The following is a 25,570-nucleotide window of genomic DNA, read 5'->3' on the forward strand; positions in this document are numbered from 1 at the left end:
GCTTAACTATATGCTTAACATCTGTTATTTATAGAGTCATAGTTTCATACTGCATCGAAACAGACCCTTCAGTCCAGCTCGTCCATGCTGACCATGTTTTCCAAACTAAACCAGTCTCATTTCCTGTGTTTGGTTTATATCCTTCCAAACCTTTCCGACTCATGTACCTGTCCAAATGTCTTTTAAATGTTGTAACTGTACCTGCATCGACCCCTTCCTCTGGCAGTTCATTCACATACAAATCACCCTCTATATGAAAACATTGCCCCTCAGGTTTCTTTTAAATCTTTCTCCTTTTACCTTAAAGTTATACCCCCTAGTTTTGAACTCCCCTACCCTAGGGAAAAAAAAACCTTTGCTATTCACCTGATCTATGCCCTTCATGATTTTATAATGTCACCCGCTCAACCTCCTATGTTCCAGGGAAAAAAAAGTCCCCAGCCTATCCAACCTCCCCCTATAGTTCAAACCATCCAACCCCAGCAACATCCTGGTAAATCTTTTCTGAATCTTCACCAGCCTAATAGTATCCTTCCTATAGCAGGGTGACCAGAACTGTACATAGTACTCCAATGTCCTGTACAGCCACAGCATGACCTCCCAACTTCTATACTCGGTGCTCTGACCAATGAAGACAAGCATGGCAAATGTCTTTTTCACCATCCTATTTATCTATGATTCCACTTTCAAGGAGCTATGTACTTGAACAGGATGTATGATAAAGGATATAATAACGAAATATTTAGAAACACATAATATGTCAAGCAGAATTTGCGTGGCTTCATGAAGGAGATATCATACCTCTCAAATTTACTAGAATTCTTTGAGAAGTGAATTAGCAGGATAGATAAAGGGGAAACAATGGATACAATATATTTAAATTTTCAGAAGGTGTTTGATAAGGTGACAAACATTAGGCTACTTAAAATATGAGCCCTTGTTGGGGATTCGCATGGATAGAGTATTAGAAGATTAATAGAAGACAGAGTAGGAATAAAGGATGCAATTTCAGGATGACAACCTGTAACCAGTGGAGTGCCAGAGGGATCAGTGCAGAAATTTACATTATATACTAATAACTTGGATGAGGAAAGTAGAAAGTCAAGTGCTTAGGATGACCAGAAGAGTCTACGGAGGCATGTAGAACAGGTTAAACAAATGGGCATAAACTTGGCAGATGGAATATAATGTGCAAACATGTGCGGTTATGCTAGGAAGAATAAAGGAGATGGATATTATTTGAATGGAGAGAGACTGCAGAAAACTGCAGAACACAGGGAGCCCTCAAACATTAGACACAAAAAGCTAGTATCCCAGGTCAATGGATAACAGAAAAGGCAAATTGAATGCTTCTGTTTATTTCGAAATGGATGGAGTATCAAGTTACTAAAATTACATAAGACACTAGTCATACCACAACTGGAAAACTGTGGGCCCTGTATCTAAGGAAAGATTTACTGGCATTGGAGGCAGTTCAGAGCAGGTTCACTAGATTGATACCAGCTCTGGAGGGACTGTCTTACAAGGAGAATTTGAGTAGGTTGGGTCTGTCCTCATTGAAATTTAGAACAATGAGAGGTAACCTGATTGAAATACAAGATTCTTAGGGGAATAAACACCAAGAAAGCTGGAGAAATTCAGCAGGTTGGGCAGGACAGAGAAGCAAAGTTAATTTTTTGAGTCTGACATGACTCCTTTCAGTCATACTGGGCTCAAAGCATTAAGTCTTTCTTTGTTCACAGATATTGCCAGACCTCCAGAACTTTTCCAGCTTCCTCTGTGTTTGGTTCAGAATTCCAGCATCTGCAGTATTTTACTTTTATTTGACACTTGGCAGAGTAGGGACAGAAAGGTTGTTTCCCTTTGTGGGAGAGTCTGGGATTACAGGGAATAATCTCAGAATAAGGAGACACATATTTAAAACAAGATGAGGATGAATTTCTTATCATAGAATAGATTGTAGAAATAGGTCCTTCGGCCCAACAAGTCTACACCAACCCTCCGAAGAGAAACTTACCAATATTTGTTCCCCTACCCTTTATTTATCCTTAACTAATGCACCTAACCTACACATCCTTGAACACTATGGGCAATTTAGCATGGCCAATTCACCTTACCTGCACATCTTTGTATAGTGGGAGGGAACTGGAACACACGCAGGAAACCCACACAGACACAGGGAGAATGTGCAAACTCCACACAGACGGTCACCCGAGGCTGGAATCAAACCTGTGAGGCAGCAGTGCTGACCACTGAGCCACTGTGCCATCCTGAGTGTAGTGGGTCTTCTCTGACGGTAGTGAATCTTTGGAATGCTTTGGAGGGCTGTTGTGGCTGGATCATTAAGTATATTCAAGTCTGAGGTAGATTTTTAATCAGCAAGGGAATCGAGGATTAATGGAAAAGGCAGGAATCTAGAGTTGAGGATTATCAGATCTGTCATGATCTCAGTGGATTTCAGAGGAGGCTCGATGGGTTGAACTGCCCCCTTAGGTTCCTATATCTTACAGTCTATTGTCTTATTAACTTCGGTTTTTAAAGGAGTCAATTTAACCAGACGTTCTTGAATTGACTGAAAGAAAGTTTGAGTTACTAAACGTAAGAAGAAATAGTAATCTAACATGCTTACGTAGAGTAGAAATAAGAGATGAATCAAAAAAGGTTAAAGTTAAAAAAAAATCGGTCTCTGAATTATTCATGAAGGATTGTTAAGACTATGTGACAGCCATTATTGGATAGCACTGGTAACTTTGACTTCAGCAGTTGAGCAATGAATTCTGTGATCTTTTGTATTGTAGGCAGGTGTAAATTCTGTTCTTCTTCCTCCTGATGGGAACAAATTCCAGCAATCAGAATGAGAGAGAACATTTCCCTTTTGTTTTACCTGCAGTGCAAGTGTGTTCTAATGGGTGTTCTAATGTTGTGGTGTTCACAGCACTCTAATCCACAGAATCCCCCCTTACCTCCCTCCAAGGCCCCAAGGGATCCTTCCATATCCACCACAAATTCACCTGCACCTCCACACACATCATCTATTGCATCCGCTGCACCCGATGTGGCCTCCTTTATATTGGGGAGACAGGCCGCCTACTTGCGGAACGTTTCAGAGAACACCTCTGGGACACCCGGACCAACCAACCCAACCACCCCGTAGCCCAACACTTCAACTCCCCCTCCCACTCCACCAAGAACATGCAGGTCCTTGGACTCCTCCATCGCCAGACCATGGCAACACGACGGTTGGAGGAAGAGCGCCTCACCTTCTGCCTGGGAACCCTCCAACCACAAGGGATGAACTCAGATTTCTCCAGTTTCCTCATTTCCCCTCCCCCCACCTTGTCTCAGTCAAATCCCTCGAACTCAGCACCGCCTTCCTAACCTGCAATCTTCTTCCTGACCTCTCCGCCCCCACCCCACTCCGGCCTATCACCCTCACCTTGACCTCCCTCCACCTATCGCATTCCCAACGCCCCTCCCCCAAGTCCCTCCTCCCTACCTTTTATCTTAGCCTGCTGGACACATTTTCCTCATTCCTGAAGAAGGGCTGATGCCCGAAACGTCGATTCTCCTGTTCCTTGGATGCTGCCTGACCTGCTGCACTTTTCCAGCAACACATTTTCAGCTCTGATCTCCAGCATCTGCAGTCCTCACTTTCTCCTCCACAGAATGCCCAGCCAATAACATGCACACACTCTACAATTGGAGTCAGTTTTTATTTTGTAATATTCCTGGAAGGTAAAACAGAAATTTCTGCAAGGGGTGGCTTCCAGGCTGATAGCCAGCCTCTTCATAATCCCTTCTTGTTAAATCTGACTTTCTGATGTCTCCCTGATAATTTGCAGGGACTTCACATGGGACTTTGTCAGTCACTGAGTTTACAATGCAGGTTTACCTTTTTTCTGTAATAGTCCTTTTAAAAGAAAAACACATTTTGTAATTAAGAAGGGGTCTGTGCACACTACCTATGTCATCGTAATGCCATATACCATACTTGTTAACTCCTTATTTTTATTGAAAGTATCCAGAATGTTAGTTCTTGAGGCTGCCATATTTTTCTTAATGACCACCATATTCCATTTGTAATTACAAATGAGTTTTATTTTTTGATTAGGATACCTTTGCACATTTCTTTTCATACCTCACACAGCTTTAATTCCTTTATCACCTCTTGCTGCTTTCTCCATTCACCAAGAGCTGTTTCGTTTTGCATTCATGTATGCTTCCTCATTTCGTTCTGTGGTATACCTTGCCTTACTTAATCTGGCTGCTGTTTTTTGGCATTCATATTGCTTGCCCCTTTGAGATATAAACTGATATAACACATATTATTACATTTCATTTGAACATCTCCCACTGCTCTGTCATTTTACCCGTTCACAAGTTTCAATTTACTTAACTGCTTCACATTGTTCCCTCTCAAACACAATTTTGAACCACTATTTAGATTTTAGATAAATGTTTGCATACCATGAGGCTGTTAGTTAAGTTTGGCAGAAGTGGATACTGCAGATGCTGGAGATCAGAGTCAAGATTAGAGTGGTGCTGGAAAAACACAGCAGGTCAGGCAGCATCCAAGGAGCAGGAAAATCAACGTTTCGGGCAAAAGCCCTTTATCAGGACAGGCTCCATTAGTTAAGTTTGGCTCACTGGTCACGATTATATCGGTAAAAGTTAGCACTCCCTCTCCCCACACCTACTTAGTCTTCGACATATGTGTTACAGAAAATTAATCTGAATGCACCATAAAGCTTTGCTACCTTGCTGATTTCATTTTATTTGCTTATCTGCATGGAAGTTCAAAGCCCCCAGTGAATTCACTCTGCCTTTACCCCAACTTGTCGAAAGTCTGTGTTAATATGTCCTACAACTTTGGGGATACACAGTGAGTCTGTGCACAACTCCCACTACAGCTGTAGATCCTTTCCTGAGCGTGGTGGCTCAGTGGTTAGCACTGCTGCCTCACAGCACCAGGGTCCCAGTTTTGTTTCCAGCCTCAGGCAACTGTCTCTGTGGAGTTTGCACATTCTCCCGTGTCTGTGTGGGTTTCCTCCCACAGTCCAGTGATGTGCAGGTCAGGTGAACTGGCCATGCTAAATTGCCCATAGTGTGAGGTGCATTAGTTGGAGGGAAATGGGTCTGGGTGGGTTGCTGTCCGCAGAGTCGGTGTGGACTTGTTGGGCCGAAGGGCCTGTTTCCACACTGTACGGAATCTAATCTAATCTTCTAAACTCAATCAATAAAGTCTCCAATGCTTGCTTATATCTCCCCTTACCATAGTAATGGTTTCATCCTTCATTAGCAAAGCTACTTGCTCCCTCTCCTCACACTTTACCCCCACACTTATTTCCTGTCTTTCTGTTGCATTCGCTACATGGTATATTTAGCTTTCTCACTTGGCAGCTTTGCACCATGTCTTGTGATAGAAAAATATTTAATACCTTCTAAGTTAAATTTGATCTACTACTTGTTCATTGGTTTGGTATACTCCATGCATTCATATTTAATACTTTGCTTACACTTTTATTCTTCCTGTCTCGGTTTAATTACTTTACATCATTGAGTTTTCCCTTTTCTTCTCATACCTAATGCATAATTTCTGACTATTACACTATTCTTCTTCATTTCACTTATATCAGAATTATTCATACAACATTCTCCTCTTATGTCTTTCATAATATGAGAATTTGCCCATTGTATTCCGTGTCTCCCATTGTCTGTTCCATTCTCCAATTGTCTTTCCAAGCTAATTAAATATTCAGGCATTCACTTTACAAATAAATGAAAACAAAATAAAGACAAGTTGGTTAGATGTTAGTTGGAGCAACTGGATCAGTTGCCAGCAGAAGGTTACAAATTATAAATGTTAATTTACTGCCTGGGTAAATGCCTGCATATTTTCACTACATTTCTCTTAGATTAAAGTTTTGGCCAGTGTTATGGATCCATTTGCAATGTCTTGCCAAGCTTGGGGTTTGCCCTAGGTCTTAACAAGCTGTTACTCTTTGTGTGACATCGCAGCACTGGGAGAATCATTGAAACAAGGAAGAACCGTGCGGCTTTTCCACAAAGGATCTCAGTGAGAGTGTGGTGTTTTTGCACAAGAAATTTGTGTCTGACTGCAACAGTGCATTTACACGAGGGAACATAATGTGAATCTCAGAATGGGCTTGCAGGAGGAAGTGACTTTTTCTTGGGGGGGAGGGGGGGTGAGTGGTGTGTGGGCACGTCACAACTACTGAAGCTGAAAAGCAGCATTGGTCATTTCCCTGGACCAAGGATAGTGAGATGAACAAGAGGTAACAGACCCTGGTTAAAATGGCACCATTGCTGGTGCAGTGAAAATAGAAGTGAAGTATGTCCTGCAGTCTTCAGGATTCTGCTCTCATAAAATCCTTACATTGTGGAAGTAGGCCATTCAGCCCACACCGATCCTCCAAAGAGCATCCTACCCAGACCAACTTCATCCCTGTAACCCTGCAATTCCCTTGGCTAACCCAGCAAGACTGCACATCCCTGAACTCTATGGGCAATTTAGCATGGCCAATCCACCTAACTTGCACATCTTTGGACTGTGGGAGGAAGCCCATGCAGATGCAGGGAGAGTGTGTAAACTCCACACAGACAGTTGACTGAAGCTGGAACTGAACCTGAATCCCTGACGCTGTGAGGCAGCAGTGCTAACCACTGAGCCACTGTTCCTTGCCCCATGCTGGACCAGGTATTACTTTACCACCTGCTTCCTGCCCAACACTTGCCCTGTTGATCACTTGCGATTTCCCTTGTTGCAGTCCACCCAGGTACCTGTGCCAATCAGAGAGAAAATACGCTGCTCTTCACACGATTTGATAATTCTGATTTCTACCCCAATAGCCTTTCGTTCCCATCCAACAATTTTATAACTGGCACGGTGGTTGAGTGGTTAGCACTGCTGCCTCACAGTGCCAGGGACCTGGGTTCGATTCCAGCCTCAGGTGACTGTCTGTATGGAGTTTGCACATTCCCCCCAACACCCCGCCCCCCACCCCGTGTATGTGTGGGTTTGCTCTGGTTTGCTCCCAAAACCCAAAGGTGTGCAGGCCAGTTGAATGAGCCACGCTAAATTGCCCATGGTGTTGTAGGATGTGTAGCTTAGGAGTATTACTCAGGGGTAAATATAGGGTAGGGGAATGGGTTTGGGTAGGATAGACTTCAGAGGGTCAGTGTGGACTTGTTGGGCCGTAGGGCCTGTTTCCACACTAGGGATTCTATGAAATGCCTGTGTGATTTGCCTCCTGGGTTACACTCACTAACATTCTGAAAATTAAGTCCGAGAGGATTGGCAAAGCTGCTTTGAGTTTGCTGGACCTTCCATGGTGGGGTGCAGACTCTGGTGATTAGATTCCCTACAAATTGGAAACAGGCCCTTCGGCCCAACAAGTCCACACCAACCCTCTGCAGGGTAACCCACCCAGACCCGTTCCCCTACCCTATATTTACCCCTGACTAATGACCTTCACACTATGGGCAATTTAGCATGACCAATTCACCTGGCCTGCACATATTTTCTTTGGATTGTGGAAGGAAACCAGAGCACCCAGAGGAAACCAGCACAGACACGGGGAGAACGTGCAAACTCCACACAGACAGTCACCCGAGGCTGGGGTTGAACCTGGGTCCCAGGCACTGTAAGGCAGCAGTGCTAACCACTGAGCCACCGTGCCGCCCCACCACGCCAAGAGACACTCAGATTCTTTGACAGCAAGGCATGAAAGAACTATCACAATTTCCCAGACTTTTGGCCCTTGCCCTCTGTTTGTATAAAGAATTGGATTCTTCATTTTTCTGAATCGCACAATGACATGTTCACATGGACTTTGCAGCCGTGATTTACATTGCAGGCTTGGCAGTTGTGTAAACACTCAACGGGAAGGAACCGCTTTGATGGCCAATCTGTGCTCAATGGAAGCCAATATCTGCCAAGCTGCATATTAAGTCTGAGTTGATGGAGATTTATAAACCTTTTTCAAGTGTTATGCAGTATCTTCAGTCTGGAGGCATAAAATTGGATGATCCAACCATTTCAGCTGTACTGAAGCCATACGAGTACTTGAATAAACTCTTGGATGTAATATTCACACAGTTTGTAGCACATTTTGCACAGGGAGATTTCACATAAACATAAAATTTTCCTAATTTAAATTGAGAAAGACTTTAATGTTAACTATTACCTTATTTCCTTATTTTTCTACTTATCCTATGAAGTAATGCTTCACTTTTTAAGTCTGTACTTCCTACCCTACTTGGTTCTTCAGTTTTTTTTGTAACTAGCAACTTTTGTACCCACACACCACATTGTGTGTGGTGGCATTATACATCTTTCACTGTACTCCTGTACTTCAGCACTTGAATAGAAGTGTCAATAAAATATAAATCTAAAAATCTAAGAAAGCAAGCACTGAGGGAAGGTCAGTCTGCTCAGCAAGCCAGCTTCTTCAATAGCAAGATACACAGCGTTTTAAATGTTTCCCATGCAGATATGTCTTTTTTGGCAAATCCAGATTGAGCATGAGTTGTGCAAAAGTCTGTGTTCTGTTTAACAAAAACCTTTGCTTTCCATGATGGGTTGTGCATCAGGGGGCAGGAGACTGTTGACTGTCAGGGACCCAAAACAATGAGCAGTTCTCAAGTTGTGTCGGCATATTCAGAGAGGCACTTTTCTATCATACTGTTGAAAACCTTTGATCATCACAGTGGGGGCTGTACTGTACAATACAAGCTGTGCTGCTGTGTACAAAGAAACCACTATCGATGCCATTGTTTGCTCATTTTCATCTACTGTGGTATAAAGTACCTGCTGGTTCACCTTTGGGACATACGACAGAGAGAAATCTACTATAGGATATGAAGGGTATATTGTTTTCAGATTAGATTAGATTCCCTACAGTGTGGAAACAGGCCCTTTGGCCCAACAAGTCCACACCGATCCTCCGAAGAGTAACCCACCCAGACCCATTCCCCTACATTTACCCCTTCACCTAACACTATGGGCAATTTAGCATGGCCTATTTACCTAACCTGCTTGTTAGGTGGGGCTTGTTAGTCAGTTAGTCAAGGCAATGGGAGTTGACATCTTAGACCATTTAAGGAAGTGATTCCCACCACAGACCTTGAATGGATATCAATGGCCAGCTTGATTTTCGAAGCACCTCTTTTCTCATCTCCAGTTTCCTGAGGCACACATCACAAACGTACACCAGCTTCTTAAATCGACTCAAAGGTTTACAGCACAGATGGAGGCCAATCAGTCCATCATGTCGATGTCAGCCAACAAAGATCTAACTGCTCGAATCGCATTTTCCAGCACTGGGCTAATAGCTCTGGAGGCTACAGCAATGCAAGTGAATAGGCTGAATGCTGCTTAAATGTTAGCAGGCCTTACTTCCATATGGGTTGTCAGAACTCAGCCTGTATTTACAGAAGGACCTTGCAATGCTCCCCAGAATCACTGGGCAGCAGTCAGAGCCTGGGATCTCTGTGCAATGTTTTATTTGCATAGAGTCATACAGCATGGAAACAGACCCTTCAGTTTAACCCGAACATAATCCCAAACTAAACTAGTCCTGCTTGCCTGCTCCTGGCCCATGCCCCTTCAAACCTTTCCTATTCATGTACTTATCTAAGTGCATTTTAAACATTGTAATTGTGTCTTTTAAATGTTGTCCTCGTGCCCACATCCACCACTTCCTGAGGAGGTTAATTCCACACGAAAACCACCCTCTGTGTAAAAATATTGCTCCCCCCCATGCCTTTTTTAAATGTCTCTCCTCTGATCTTAAAAATATCCCGCAGAGTCTTGAAATCCCCGTAAGGAAAAGCCACTATCATTGACACTATCTATATCCCTCGAGTTTATAAACCTCTATAAAGTCATCTCTTAACCTCCTCGTGAAAGAGTCCCAGCCTTACTAGCCTTTCTTTGCCACTGAAACCTTTCATACCTGGCAACACAGTAAATCTCTTCTGAACCATCTCCAGCTTAATAATATCCTTCCTATAGCAGGGTGAACAGAACTGGACACAGTACTCGAGTGCAGAAGTATTGGAATGAGTGTTTAAACTGAAAATGTGAGCGAGTTTGGGAGAAGTTGGCTGATATCGACATGATGGACTGATTGGCCTCCATCTGTGATGTAAATGTTTCTGAGTCGATTGAAGATGCTGGTGTATGTTTGTAATGTGTGCACACGTGGCCTCAGGGAGGTGGTTTATTGCAACCTGGAGAAAGTGAGGACTGCAGATGCTGGAGACCAGAGTTGAAAAATGTGATGCTGGAAAAACACAGCAAGCCAGGCAGCATCCGAGGAGCAGGAGAATCGACGTTTCGGGCATAAGCCCTTCTTCGGGAAAGAAGTTATTGCAACTTATGCTAGTTTAGCGAGAATACACACTGAAGATCAGGGGTCACCGATTTCAGTTAATTGTCATGAAGAAAAACAGTGTTACACAACGAGGTGTGGATCTGGAATGCACCGCCTAGGAGAGTGATGTGGACAGATGCAAACATGGCCTTCAACATGTAACTGGATGTTAATCTGGGGCAGGGCTTCATGAAAGGCAGCTCAGATTCATGAGTGAGTTGCTCTTGTAGGCTTGGACATGACGGGGCAGAATGACGACCCTCCAAATCAATGAGTCTAAACACATGCACATGTTTGAACAGCAGCGCCTCAGGAGACTCAGGGTACTGCATCAGGGTATTGTTCACAGATATTGACAGAGCCTGGAAACACCTCCCTGGCCAGTGGACCTGCTGATCGTGCACTATCAAGCGCTGTAAAGGGTCAGCACCATCACTCATTTCTCCACTGTTGGCTCCTTCCCGGGATCTGAGGCAAACCACTGCCCTCAAATGTACCTCGCTAGCGTTTGCCAGGGTTCAGAGCGATGTGCACGTGACAACAGACAAGGCCACTGAGAGTGAATGGGTGCCAGTCTTCTTGTAAGCCCAGGCTGAGGAACACTGTGTGGATGTGGCGATCAAAACTGCTTGAGATTGTGCTGGAGTCTTCATCAATCCTGCAGGCTCCCATTCCATCGAAGTGCAGTTTGCGTAGGACCACACATGGATGCTGCAGGGTTCCCAGGGAGCAGAGCGGAGCTTCCTGGGTTGTTCCCATGCTGCGCCATTGCTGCTAACAAGCCAAAGTCAAAATCCAGCCCGTTTGTACTGTCCTGTCTGTTGTTGGTGCTCATGTCAGCCGCCACATTGACTGGCAAAGTACGGCGTTCCCACAGACGCCTGGGAATCACTGGCCCAAAGTTGTCCAGAGTGGAGGACGAGCAGGCGCGAGCACCTCGAGACTGGAAATTTGGGAAAATGGAAGCCAGGTGAAAGCAAAATAAAGAACATGCTGCCACACAGACGCCCCACCCACCCCTTCCCGTGAGCACCACCTGTCCCAAGTGTAACAGAGCTTGCATTGGCTGCATCAGTCTGGACAGTTACCTATGGACTCACCCTGAGTGGAAGAGAATCATCTTCGTCTGCGAGGGACTGCCAATGAGTGAGTGAGTGACCATATCTTAAGTTTGCAAAGAACAGTTTGTTCACATGATAGGCCATTGACAAAAAGCTCCTCTCCCAGCATGTAAGCCCTACTCATTACAGCAAAAACTTGAGGCCAGTTTTTTTTTCAAACCAGAGCCGATAATTAGGGAGAAAACATGTGTTTCATATTTACTTGACTGTCACATGGTGTACCAGCCTTGTCCTAATAACGAGTCAATAAATTGTCATTTGATGCATTCGTTAGTTGTGTGAATTTGTCAGTTTGAACTTTGATGCTGGGACTATGTGGGATCTGACATGGTTCTGTAGACATTATCATTAATGCATTCTTTTTGATTGCTCTGACAGTATGTTTTGGCAAGGCCAGCACTTTTGCAATGGAATCAACCCTTGTCTGGAATGTTCTGTTGATTGAATTATTTCAAATGAGATGTTTTTAGGCTGTTTTCGTCTCCTACAACAGTCTGTTGTACAGATTCCATGTTGGCTGCCTGGGAACGCTAATAGGAAAAGGCTTGTAGAGTTCACATGATACTGAGTGCCTCGAATTTATTGTTCATTTGCATTCACAGGATGTGGGTATCGCTGGCTAGGCTAGTATTTATTGCCTGTCCCTGATTACCCAGAGGACAGTTAAGAGTCAACCACATTGCTGTGGATCTGGAGTCACATGTAGGCCAGACCAGGTAAGGATGGCAGTTTCCTTCCCTAAAGGACATTAGTGAACCAGATGAGTTTTTTTCCTGACAATGGATTCATAGTCATCATTAGACTCTTAATTCCAGATTTTTTTTGTTTTATTAATTTCACATTCCACAACTGCCATGCCAGGATTCGAACCTGGATCCCCAGAGCATTGCCTGGATTAATAGTCCAGCAATGGTACCACTAGGTCACAGCTTCCCCGTTATAAAGGGAGCCTGACATGCTGTGACATATTTTGGGAGTTCGAGTGCATATTGCTTCCCAGCGGTTAACAATCTGTGGGTAGCCTGCCCTGCAGTTCCCTGATGTGAATAATTAGGTTCAAATGAACCATGCTAGGAGGGTGCATTTGGAGGATCAATCATCTGCTGTTCAATATATAAAAAGTTTGAATGAACCGTTTGCCTGGGAGAGTCATCATAGATCCTACCTTCACAGTCTTTATCTACCTTTACCCAAGCACCCTATTATCAGGGGTCACCAGGTAATGACATGACACAGAAACCCTCTCTGATTGCTCTAGCCCAGGGAAACAGATCCATTACCATATACCTCAGACTGAAATCTGTCAGTTACAACTCTATGGGTAGCACTCATCCCTTTGAGGATAACCCACACACACACACACACACCTCATTTCTGCCCCTGTCCCAGGACACAAGCTGATAGTAGAGCGCGGAAAACAATCCGATGCCACTTTCTGTACCTTGACAGTATCTTCCATTTGCAGGAACTAATCTTTTTTAAATACTGACACTAGCCACATGCTGACAACTCAAGGCAGAGGTCACCAGCTCAGCAAGCAGAAATACCTCCTGACATCTAGCTGAACTCTGCACTTACATAATTTGTACCAATGTGCCAGTCTTGGCTCAGTGGTCGTACTGTCACCTCTGAACCAGAAGGCTGTGAGTTCAAATCCCACTTTAGGGACTTGTGTCTGTGATCTACTTTGACACTCCCACGTGGTATTGGGATAGTTCTGTTTCACATTTGGAAACTTCTGGATGCGATGTTAAACCGGGTGGGTATAACTGATAGCCCTGCGCACTTTGCAGAAAGGCGAGGGGACAATTCCCTTCTAAGATTGCGACTGCTATAAAGTGCTCTGTGGGGCTTCCATCAAGGCAAGTCTTCAGCAGTTTGCAGTCCTTCCAATGGACTGCTTGGTTTAATTGCAGTCTGCTGCTCACTCTGCACAGCCTGTCACATTTCTTTCTTTGAATTCCCTTTTCAAAAAAAAATGCTGGATTCTGTATCAACAATGGAATGCAGCAGCAAATACTCCAATCAAAGGATTGTTTTTTTGTTCCGAACCTTCTTGAAGTTCTTTTTGTGATTTTTCTCACATCCCTGCTGCCTTGTTTTTGCTCAGCAGCAAAAAAAAACAATCGAGTACTATTTTGCTCCTCAGAATCCTGAAGACCGCAATCAGGGCAACTCATGACCTTACATTGACAGAACTTTCTGTGGATAACAGTGTTCCTTCCAGCAAAGCCCCTCCAGTTTCAGAAATATCATGTAGTTTCATCAGGCTGCCAAGATTTCCGTGACTAAAAGGTCATGATGATTATGTATCTAAAATGTGTTTATTTCACATTCACAATGGAAAAAAAAACAGGGTCATAAAATGGCCATTGTGAAGACAATATGTTACCACAGCTGCTTTTGTCCATCAAAGAGACTGAACAGCAAGGAACATCTCATTTTCTACATCAATGAGGAAGTACGGTTGGAGATGGTGGCTTAAAAGTTTGGACCAGAGTGGCTCAGTTGGCAAATGGATTGTCCATTATGGATCTGGGCTCTAGATAATCACAAAGCTCCACTTCTCTCTCAATTTGTACCAAGTTAGCTTGTGACTTCATTGTGGTGCTGGAGTGGGTTCTCCACCGCTCTGATAGGAATGGATGAGCTTGCTGATATACTTTCCCCCAGTCACTGTCCTCAGACTAACGTTGGGAGATACAAGGTGTTGGTGTGTATTGAAATTGGGACTAACCTATATAATAATGCAACTCCGAGTCCCATAGCCTGCCAGAACTAATCTTTGAGGCTTATATACGAATAATTGTGCAGCTGGTTTGCAGAGGGCTAATGTCATTGTTTGCGGAGCTGTCAATGAACATAGATATTCAAGAGAATGTGAAAGAATCTTATTGGTGCATTAAGGCAGCTTGTGGGCTATATCTCCCCTCAAATATCCCAGTTCTTTGTGTCCAGTCACCTGTGCATTTCCCATCCTTTTTGATCCCAGTCAGGTCTTTCTGCAGCTTTGGTTCTTTCTGTAGACATCTTTTGTAAACTCTTCTGCCTCTGCATCCCTCACCCTCTCTATAAAACTCCTCTAAACCCACCTCCTCAACTTATTCTTCCTCCTAGTGGTTCCCCTTCCCTTGGAAGGACCTTACGATGTTCCTTATTTCTGCTAAGTTTGTAGTTTAATTCCAATTTCTTTCAGTGGTCATCTGCTGGCCTGTTGACCACCAGTTTGTAAGGCATGAAAGTGTGGTCATTTGTAGCATTTATCGCTACGGGATCCAAAGTGTAACTCAACAGCATTCACAGTGGATAATTGAATGTTAAAGGAGTGGGAAGTTTATCTGGGCAGAGTCTGGAAGCAGAGTTAGCAGCAGTTTACCAGCACCTTGGTATTTGTGCAGTTGTTCTTTTTAATACTGTGGGGTTTATGATGTCCCTCATGGTCACTCTGTTTTTTCTGACTGAGTTGGAAAATGGCAGTGTTAAGAACCATGGCGATGTTACGCTCAACAACGAGACTCCTGTTGCTTTGCATCCTTACACCACTTACAATGAATATCTCTCTCTATTTGCAAAAAGGAACTGAATGCTCATGTGTGCTTTTGTGTTGTAGGTGGGTAAAGTTTGTGACCAGCCCCAAGAGCGAGCAATAGCTACATCACAGGAAAATACAGCGCAGATCCTGGTCATGCCCAGCTTCCAACCCCAGGCTGTGACCCCATTCGGCACCCTGGCCCAGAGAAGAAGGTAAGGGCACTCTACTGCCGGTGGAGTCTTAACAAAGCAGTGTACTTTCCCGTTCCTTGACATCCCTTGAATGCCATGATGTAGAGGTGCCCATGTTGGATTGGAGTGGATAAAGTCAGAAGTATACAATACCAGGTTATAGTTCGACAGGTTTGTTTGAAATTGCAAGCTTTTGGAACGGGGAAGTGGTTGTGCATCTCTTGGTGGACTAGGCTAGTTAGATCCCAAATATTGCTCAGCCTGTTGGCACGGCTGCAGAAGTGCTTATGTATCATTCTCACTTGTCCTTCTCTTTGGGGGATGCGTCAGGTGGTACCTCACATAGTAAGACTATGAGATCCACAGTTTCAGCCAAATGCCCATGTGTGCCACAGTGCAATGGTACAAAGGTGCTCTGTGCCACCTTGGAAAGTGCCAAAACAGGGAAAGCTGCCCTGTAAGCAATTATGCTAGAACTCAATGCAACACTCATAAAGCTACTATGTGCGGTTCTGGTCACAACAAGAAAAATCTATTTGCACTGGTAAGGATGCAAGTGAGACTTATGAGGATGTCACTTGGACTGGAGAATTGTGAAAATAAGGAAGATTGAATAGGCTTGGCTGTTTGCCTTGGGATAAGAAATATATTATTTCAGATATATAAGATGGAAGCCTCCAAGATAAATAGGGACCAACTGATTAAAGCAACTGATAGAAGGGAGATGAGACAGTTTTTCACCCAGAGAATGGTCAAGGCAGAAACTCTCACCATATAGAACTAGAACCTGGATGTTGGCTGAAAATCAGTGACTTGTAGGGCAGTGTGTCTAGTGCAGGAAGGTGGGAATAAGCTTGATTGCTCTTCTGTGTTGTAAATCCTGCATGGTTCCTATATTGGAAACCATGATGAGTTGAGGGCTTGCATTAAAAAAATCCCAGGGTTGGCCCCTTGTTTTGAGGTTGTACATTTTTGATGATACTCGGTGGGATTCTAACAGGAGAGGTCCGATTGTCCCAGTGTCTTTGAGTTGGGAGGGAAAACAATGGACAGTTCTTGCTCTTAATCATTAATCTCGAACTTGACAGTGATCTGTCATCCATGATCTTATGTAGCTGCTTGTTCAAGGTTGTTGTGTGGACACTAAATCCGATTCAGTTCTGATATCCCCCATGACCAAGGAGGCTGCCACTATTCAAGGTCAAAGTTCATAGATTAGCTATTCACTTGCACATGTGGAAATCGATAACAGCAAGTACCATCTTCATCAGGACGCAAGAAAACTGCCAAGAGCTCTCCCGATTTTTATGTCATAACAGTGGGATATTCCACCAACCCTCATGTGCCCATTTCAAAGTGCCCCATACAGTATATGTTCTCTGAAGAACTCGGACTGTTGTCAAGTGGGTGCCTTCTTCTTCCTGGGTCCCACTCTTTTGTACCTTTCAGACATTGTTCCTCTCTACTGTAAATCCACTCTTATTGACCCCTCCCTCAAAACATCCAACCCTTGACTCTACTATTCCTGCAATTAATGGTCCCACCTCCAACTTCGCTTTCTTTGCTAAATTCCTTGCCATGCCTCTCCATAGTCTTCCTGCATTCACCTGATTTGCCTTGTTATCTGAACAGCCATAACCAGAGGTTAAATGGTAATGCCTTCACTTCCTGCTCCAGCACCATTACCTCTGGTGTCCCACAAGGATCATTCCTTGACCCTCACTTATTTCTAATCTACATACTTTACCTGGCGACATCACGCAAAGGTAAAGCATTAGTTTTCACATGCACATTAATAGTGCTGCACCCTGCCTCACCACCAGCTCGTCTGACTCCAATGCTGTTGCCCAGTTTTCATTTAAAAAATGCGAAGACGTGAAGCCATTGCTTCTGATCATTGCCCCAAAATGCTGAGGCCCTAAGATATGAGCACACTTTCAACATATCTTGGCCTCACTGCATCAGTTTTGTCCATTGAGGCACTTCTTTTTGACCTGGCTGTGGACCTATATATTCTCAGTGTTACGCTTTGACATTGATCCCGTCAAGGGCCTTGAGTTGGAGAAAGTGAGGACTGCAGATGCTTCAACACTCCCTCCCACTCTGCCGAGGACATGCAAGTCCTTGGCCTCCTCCAACGCCAACTCTAGCCACCTGACGCCTGGAGGAAGAACACCTCATCTTCTGCCTTGGGGCCCTCCAACCACATGGGACCAACATTGGTTTCAACAGTTTCCTCATTTCCCCTCACCCCACTTTGTCACAGATGCAATCCTCCAACTCGGCATCACCCTCTTGAACTGTCCTACCTATCCATCTTCCTTCCCACTTCCCCACTCCACCCTCCTCTCCAACCTATGACCATCACCCTCCCACCTTCATCTATCTATCACATTCCCAGCTACCTTTCCCCAGCCCCAACCCCTCCCATTTATCTCGCAGCCCCCTTGGGCAGCCATACCACCCACCCCCTCCCCCCACCCTAATTCCTGATGAAGAGCTTATGCTTGAAACGTTGACTTTCCTGCTCCTTGGATGCTGCCTGACCTGCTGTGCCTTTCGAGCACCACGCATTTTGACAAGGGACTTGAGTTGTTTTGTTGCATTAAGGTTGTTACAGTCATTCCTCCGTAACCACCAATTCACGAATTGCGATTTTGCTGATGAGTAACCAATCAATCAGAGTCTGTGAGCAAAACTCACCTAACCACAACATCTTTCACCATACGTGGCAATCTCGCTATCTTGACCTGTTCCTTTACTCAGCTCTTCCCCTTCAACCCTCCAAGAGCAAGGGCATAGGTGCTCAGGAGGATGAACAAGTTGAGGCTGGCCACTAGATGGAGGTAGAGGAGGATGGCTCATCATTTGGGGAATTGTGGCTGGGAGGAAATCACATCTGCACTGTCCTCCTCCTCCCCCCAATCCAGTTGTAACCATCTATCACCTCCTTCAACAACACCTGGTCCTGGTTCATAGAACTTCTTGCCTTTACTGCTAAGTTACTGTGCAATTGTTTTATTGTATTGGTATTAACTTTTACTTCAGATGTTTTTATGTTTATTGATGTGGGCAGAATGGTAGACATAATTTACTTGGACTTGAATAAAGCCTTTGATAAGGTTCCACACAGTAGACTAATTGGTAAAGTTAAATCACACGTGATTCAGGGAGAGCTTGCCAATAATCTAAAAGTAATAGCAAAATGTCATAAATTTGGGGTCAGAGAATTGGACACGATTTTTACCATAACTTATTATATTTGCACTTGCAAATTCATCACTTGTGGGCTTTTACAGGAATGGAACCCTTGCAGATACAGAGGGATGACTGTATGTGGTATATCTTGTTGTAAGACTGGCATACTGGGACAGCATACAAGTATATGTGAAATCAGGTACCAGTCAGTCAGTCTGCTGTCTTTCATGGTTGATGGGAGAATATTCTCCACAGCAATTTCCCAATTTCCCTGGGGACTGTAAAGCTGAAAGCCTGACTTAGGTGGTGGTTATGTTGTTGGAAGTGAAACTTGAAAGGGCTCAGAAAAGATTTGCAAGCATGTTGCCAGGGTTGGAGGACATGAGCGAAAGGGAGAGGCTGAAGAGGCTGGAGCTGTTTTCCCTGGAGCATCGGAGGCTGAGGTTTATAAATTCATGAGGGGCATGGATAGGATAGATGGACAAAGTCTTTTCCCTGGGGTGGAGGAGTCCAGAACTAGAGGGCATAGATTTAGGGTGAGAGGGGAAAGATATAAAAGAGACCTAAGGGGCTACTTTTTCATGCAGAGTGATACGTTTATGGAATGAACTGCCAAAAGAAGTAGCGGAGGCTGGTACAATTGCAACATTTAAAAGACATCTGGATGGGTTCGGAGGGTTATGGGCTGGGTGCTGGCACGTGGGACGTGATTTGGGTTGCGATATCTGGTCGGCATGGACGAGTTGGACCGAATGGTCTGTTTTTGTGCTGTACATCACTATGACTCTGATTCTGAAAGATTGGATTTGCCTGCGTTTGGCAAGGCAAGGAATGATTAGGGATAGTCAGCATGGTTTTGTGCGAGTGAAATTGTGTCTCTCAAGCATGATTGAGTTTTTTGAGTAAGTAACTAAGAAGGTTGACGATGGCAGAGTGGTAAACTTTATTTACTTGGACTTTAGTAAAGCCTTTGACAAGGTTCCACACGGTAGACTAATCAGTAAAGTTAAATCACATGGGATTTGGGTAGAGCTTGCCAATTTGATACAACATTGGTTTGATGGCAAGATACAGAGGGTGGTGGAGGAGGGTTGTTTTTTGGACTGGAGGCCAATGACCAGTGGTGTTCCATAGGGATTGGTGCGAGGTCACCTTTTGTTTGTCATACATAAAATGATTTAGGTGAGAATATAGAAAGCTGTATGATGCAATGACTCTGGGAGAATTCTGAGCTCATCTTCAAATTGTGCCAGGTGACCTTTAACAATGAAGAGCCAGCTCAGGAAAAACAGAATGGCTTCCTGCTGTGATATGTTATGCTGTGATTTTATGCGTAGCTTGGAATGTTGATTATGCTTTCATGCTTTGTTGTCTTAAAATGAGAGCTAGTACAATCAGCTTTCCTGTAAACCGAAGGTTTTCCAGCTGTTTTGGTGGAATGTTTGTGTGTTGTGGTGAATGAATGATGTTTTTATATCCTATCCTATTAAAACATGAATCCTCCATCACCACTGTTGCAGCTCAGCCTGCAATAAGCAGTTCAGCAGTTTTTTAATCACGGTGTTAACATAAGAACCAGGAGTAGGCCGTCTGGCCCTTTGAGCCTGCTCCACCACTCAATAAGATCACGGCTGATCTTTTTTGTGGCCTAAGCCCCACTTACCCGCCCTCTCACCATAACTCTTAATTCCTTTACTGTTCAAAAAATTGTCTATCTCAGTTTTGAAAGCGTTCAATGAGGAAGCCCCAGCTACTTCACTGGGCAGGGAATTCCACAGATTCACAACCCTCTGGGTGAAGAAGTTCCTTCTCAATTCAGTCCTAAATCTACTCCCTCTAATTTTGAGGTTATGCCCTCTTGTCCAAGATTCATGCATGATTGGAAACCTCCTCTCTACTTCTATCTTACCTGTTCCCTTTATAATTTTGTTTCTACAAGATCCCTCCACATTCTTCTAAATTCCAATGAATATAGTCCCAATCTACTCAGTCTCTCCTCATAAACCAACCCCCTTCAACTCCAGAATCAACCCAGTAAACTTCCTCTGCACCATGTCTAGTGTCAGTACATCTTTCTCAAGTAAGGAGACCAAAACTCCAGGTATGGCCTCACTAGTACCCTATACAGCGGCAACATAGCCTCCCCATTTTTAAATTCAATCTGTTTAACAATGAAGGACAAAATTCCATTTGCCTTTCCTAATTACCTGTTGTACCTGCAGACCAACACTCTGTGATTCATGCACAAGGACACCCAGGGCCCACTGCAGAGTAGCATGCTGCAACTTTTTACCATTCAAGTAATAGTCCTTTTTACTGTTATTTCTACCAAATTGGATGTCTTCACATTTATTAACATTGTACTCCATCTGCCAGACCTTTGCCCACTCACTTAAACTATCTATGTCCCTTTGCAAAGTTTCAGAGTCCACTGCACACTTTGTTCTCCCACTCATCTTTGTGCCATCCGAAAACTTTGACACATATGTAAATTATGAACTACTACAGTCCCAACACTGATCCCTGAGGCACACCTCTAGTCACTGATCACCAGAAAAATACTCATTTATTCCCACTCTTTGCTTCCTGTTAGTTAACCAATCCTCTATCCATGCTAATACATTACCCTAACACCATGCATCTTTATCTTATGCATCAGCCTTTTGTGTATCACCAATTCGAAAGTCTTTTGGAAATCTAGGTGCACCTCACCTACCGGGTCCCTGTTGTCCACCTTGCTTGTAATGTCTCCATAGAATTCCAAAAGGTTAGTTAAGCATGACCTGCCCTTCATGAACTCGTGCTACATCTGCTCAATGGGGCAATTTCTATCTAGATGCCCAGCCATTTCTTCCTTGATAATTGATTCAAGCATTTTCCCCTGTACAGAAGTTAAGCTAACTGGTCTATACTTCGCCATCTTTTGTCTACCTCCCTTTTAAACAATGGTGGCACATTTGCTATTTTCCAATCTGCTGGAACTGCCCCAGAGTCCAACAAAGTTTGGAAAATTACCACAGGTGCATTTGCTATTTTCCCTGCTATCTCTTTTAGTACCCTGGGGAGCATTCCATCAGGGTTGGGAGACTTGTCTACCTTTAGCTCCATTAGCTTGCCTGACACTGTGTCTTCTGTGATAATGGTTGTTTCCAGGTCATCACCTACCTTCATCTACTTCTTAATTACTGGTATGTTATTAGTGTCCTCCACTATGAAGACTGACGCAAAATACCTGTTCGATGCCTCGGCCATTTCCTCATATCCCATGACTAAGTGTCCCTTCTCATCATCTAAAGGATCAACGTTTACCTTAGCCACTCTTTTTTGTTTTGTATTTTTATAGAAACTTGTGCTGTCTGTCTTTTTATTCTGAGCTGTTGTACTCTCAAAATCTATTTTACTTTTCTTTATAGCTTTATTTGTTGTTTCTTGTTGATCTTTAAAGTTTTCCCAATCTTCTAGTCTCTTGCTGGTCTTTGTCACTTTACATGCCTCATTTCCTTAGACACCCAAGGCAGATAACCCTTTTTCTCACAGGCCTTCCTTTTCACTGGCATGTACTTCTGCTGAGCACTTTGAAAAATTGCTTTGAAAGTCCTCCACTGCATGTCAACTGTCCCACCACAAAGTCTTTGTCTGCAGCCTACTTTAGCCAATACCTCTCTCATCCTATTGTAGTCTCCTTTGTTTAAGCAGAGGACCCTGGTATTGGATTTTGTCCTCGCGCTTTCAGTCTGTATTCTAAATTCGACCATACCGTGATCACTCCTTCCAAGAGGATCCCGAACTAAGAGGTCATAGGAAATAAGGAGGAGCTACAGAGAGCAATCTTGATTTCAATGCGCAGACGTCTTAGGCAATAAAGCTGGGTGTGTAAGATGATGCATCAACAATTTGGCAATAGCACGAGAAGCTACTAAGACCACTGCTGCTGGTATTGTCACTGCAATCTGCATTTCACTGCAGCAATCTCCATGACTCCTGCTACCTCTAGACCCCCAACCCACCCCGATAAAGGCAAGGGCAGGTTGGAATACCATTTGCAGGTTCTCCTCCAAGCCACATTGCCTTATTTTAATGGTGAATCGAACTCTGTGGAGTTGTCACCATGCCTTAGGTTTACCCTTCCAGAAAAAGATGGATCCAGCACCTTGTTCTTTGAGCTGAGCTCCTGCCAGTTGAGTTCCATTCAGGGCAGTGATGCCAATGTTGTGGAGCAAGAGGTCCCACCTGAGAATGACAATGTGACGTTCCAGTCTGTCCCTGCTGCAGTTGTCTATTTGTGTGTTGACATTCCAGGTGCCAAACCTCATTTTCAGGGTGGAGGCTTTCATTCCTCCTTTTCCTCATCTGTCAGCTTTACTCTGGATATCGATTACCCAAGCCAGTCCCAAAAAGAGGATATACCCAATTGCTCTTTACTCAAACGAGGTATTGAACAAAGTACTGCAAACAAGAGGTAAAATGTCACCAACTTACACAGACATGGTTACAGTTCCAAGTGACTTGGTTTATGTCGACATGTCACACTGAAATAAGTGATTGGCTTGCTCTGTTCCACCCTCTGGTCTCTTATCAGACAACTCCTGTTCCCGAACTAGTTAACTGCAGCTGCTCAAACGGATGTGATCAAACCTTGACTGTGTCCAGTCTTCAGGATTCCTGAAGATGGGCTGATGCCCGAAACGTCGATTCTCCTGTTCCTTGGATGCTGCCTGACCTGCTGCGCTTTTCCAGCAACACATTTTCAGCTGTGTCCAGTCTTAAGTGATTGATCAGCTTGATCACCGGCAAACTTCATAAATGTGTAACACCTTCCATAGTTGGTTCACATTTCACTCATAATGTTTGTTTTCTCTGGAAAAAAGACTTATCTCTCGGTTTTAATGGACACGGACAGCTTGTCCAGGCTGCTGCCATGAACTATTTCCTTGCAGTTTTTGTGTTGTCTGGTTGACTGTGTGATGTTTACACAGCACAATATGCTCCCTGTGTGATCAACCATGTTTTGTGCTGTCGTGCACTGTATCTGCTTCAAATCAGAACTTCAGCCAGACATATAGTGTCACCAATTCAGTATACCACCTACTGAGCTATAAACACTTACATCCCTTCAGAAAACACCTAGAGGTGACCCAGTACTTTTTAAATGATTAGGTTAATGTTTAATACCTCACCATCTTTTCAATAGAGCAGGCTTCATATATTTTGTTATCATTTTTTAGCTAACCTAGGAAATTTACAGTTATTGCTTACAAGAGACTGGAAGGCGCCCATGTGAGATCTTTAATGTAGTGTGATCACATGATCCAGACAAAGCTTTGTCTTGCGGCAGGGTGATCTGACACAATTGGAAACCATATACACATTGGTGTTGCCCCTACCCCATCCCAGTTAAGGAGCCTGCAGTCTTGCTTGTTTGTGGGTCAGCATCAGTGTGGAGTAGGTGATCCATCTCAATCAGTCCCTAGAAGATCAGCAAAGTCTCATAGCGTCAGGCTGATGACCAGGTGCAGATCCTTCCCCCCCTCTACAGCGCCACTTGTAATTCCTGATGTTATGTTTCACACTGGGATTCTCTGGGAGTACTTCAGATCAAGAGCAGTGAGGAGAGTTGAACCTGGTCTGTTACAGCAATGGGGAAGAAGGGAGACCAGCTTTCAAGTCAGGAGCAGTGAGAGGACAGTCTGAAACAACACACCAGCCTGACTCAGAAAGATATCAACATTGCTTCAGTGCTGCTAGGGGTCAAAAACCTGGAACTCCGTTATAGCATTGTGTTTCTATCTATAGCACATAGGGAGCAGCAGTTCAAGAAGACAGCTCCCCCTCATCCTCTCGGGGGCACGTGAGGATGAGCATCAAACACTGGCCCAACCAATGATGCCTACGACCATAAATTCAGAGATATATACAGTGCAGCAAAAGCCCTTCAGCCCATCAAATCTGTCCCAACATAACAACTACAAAACATGTGTTAATCCTAATTTCCTGCACTCGTCCTATATCCTTGAATGTCATGATATTTGAAGTACCCGTCCAAATATTTTTTAGAGTTTGTAAGGTTTTCACCCTCTTCTACCTTCCCAGGCAGTGTATTCCATATTCCCACCATCCACTGAGAGTAAATATTTTGTCCCAAATCCCTTCTGAATCTCCTGCCCCTTAATCTAAAACTATGCTTTCTCGTGCTTGGCTCCTCAACCAAGGGGAACAGCTGCTGCTTTTCTCCCTGTCCATATCCCTCGTAACCTTATACACCTCAATCATGTCCCCCTCCCCTCAGTCTTCTCTGGTCTGAAGAAAACAGTCCAAGCCTACCTAGTCTCACCTTGTAGCTCAATTTCTCCAACTCAGTCAACAACCTGGGGACCTCCTCTGTCACCCTTCTAGTGCTATCACATTGTTACTGTAGTGAGGCGACCAGAACTGCACACAGCACTCCAGTGTCCTGTGAACACAGAGAGAAAATTTAATTTTGCTAGCTGGGGAGGGAAGCAATTTACCATGAGTATAAGTGGTGAGAATCAAACTTTTCTTTCTTAGCCCTCTTTGTCTGTCAGGGTTTGTCACTGGCTTCACAGCAGTTCAAGCTCCACTCATTTATAAGAGCAGGCAAGCTCTGTGACCCTTTGTAAAGCAAGACTGAGCTGCTCAAGGACCCATTGTCTTCATTGAAGTGTAGTCACCGTTAGAATGTAGGTGAAAGGCATAGCCAGTTATCGTGCAGAAAGCTCCCAATAACGACGAGGAGGTACTGACGAGTGAGCATGTTTTCTGTTGGTGTTGATTGTGGGATAAATGCTGAGCAGAAGACCATGGAGAAAGGTCATCTTCTGCAGAAAGTGCTGGGGGGGAGATTGTTTACATCCACTCAAGAGGGCAGACATTAGAGCTGTCTCAGTACGGCACTGAGCTGTCTGTCCAGATTAGGTGGTTGTGTCTGGAACTGCTGACTCAGTGATGAACATGTTACACCACTGAGAGAGAGGCACTGCGTATGAAGCACTGCACAACATCCCTCCATTTTAACTCAGACAGGAACATGCCCATCTTAAAATAGAGGAGAAAAAGTCCTGTCAATATGTTATACTCCTACCCGCACCAGCCGCTATTATAGTCAGGCGTAGA

The 25,570-nt window shown here is 44.1% G+C and overlaps 1 protein-coding gene across 1 annotated transcript in view; it reads left to right on the top strand.

Annotated features, from left to right (window-relative positions):
- Nucleotides 1–25,570, top strand: part of LOC140478441 (glypican-5-like) — a 446,519-nt gene that overhangs the window by 245,719 nt on the left and 175,230 nt on the right. Inside the window, exon 4 of the mRNA XM_072571705.1 lies at nt 15,129–15,262. Coding sequence (XP_072427806.1) covers nt 15,129–15,262 — 134 coding nt within the window. The remainder of the gene's footprint in view (nt 1–15,128; nt 15,263–25,570) is intronic.

Source organism: Chiloscyllium punctatum, chromosome 6, assembly GCF_047496795.1.
Source record: "Chiloscyllium punctatum isolate Juve2018m chromosome 6, sChiPun1.3, whole genome shotgun sequence".
Taxonomy (NCBI): Eukaryota; Metazoa; Chordata; class Chondrichthyes; order Orectolobiformes; family Hemiscylliidae; genus Chiloscyllium; species Chiloscyllium punctatum.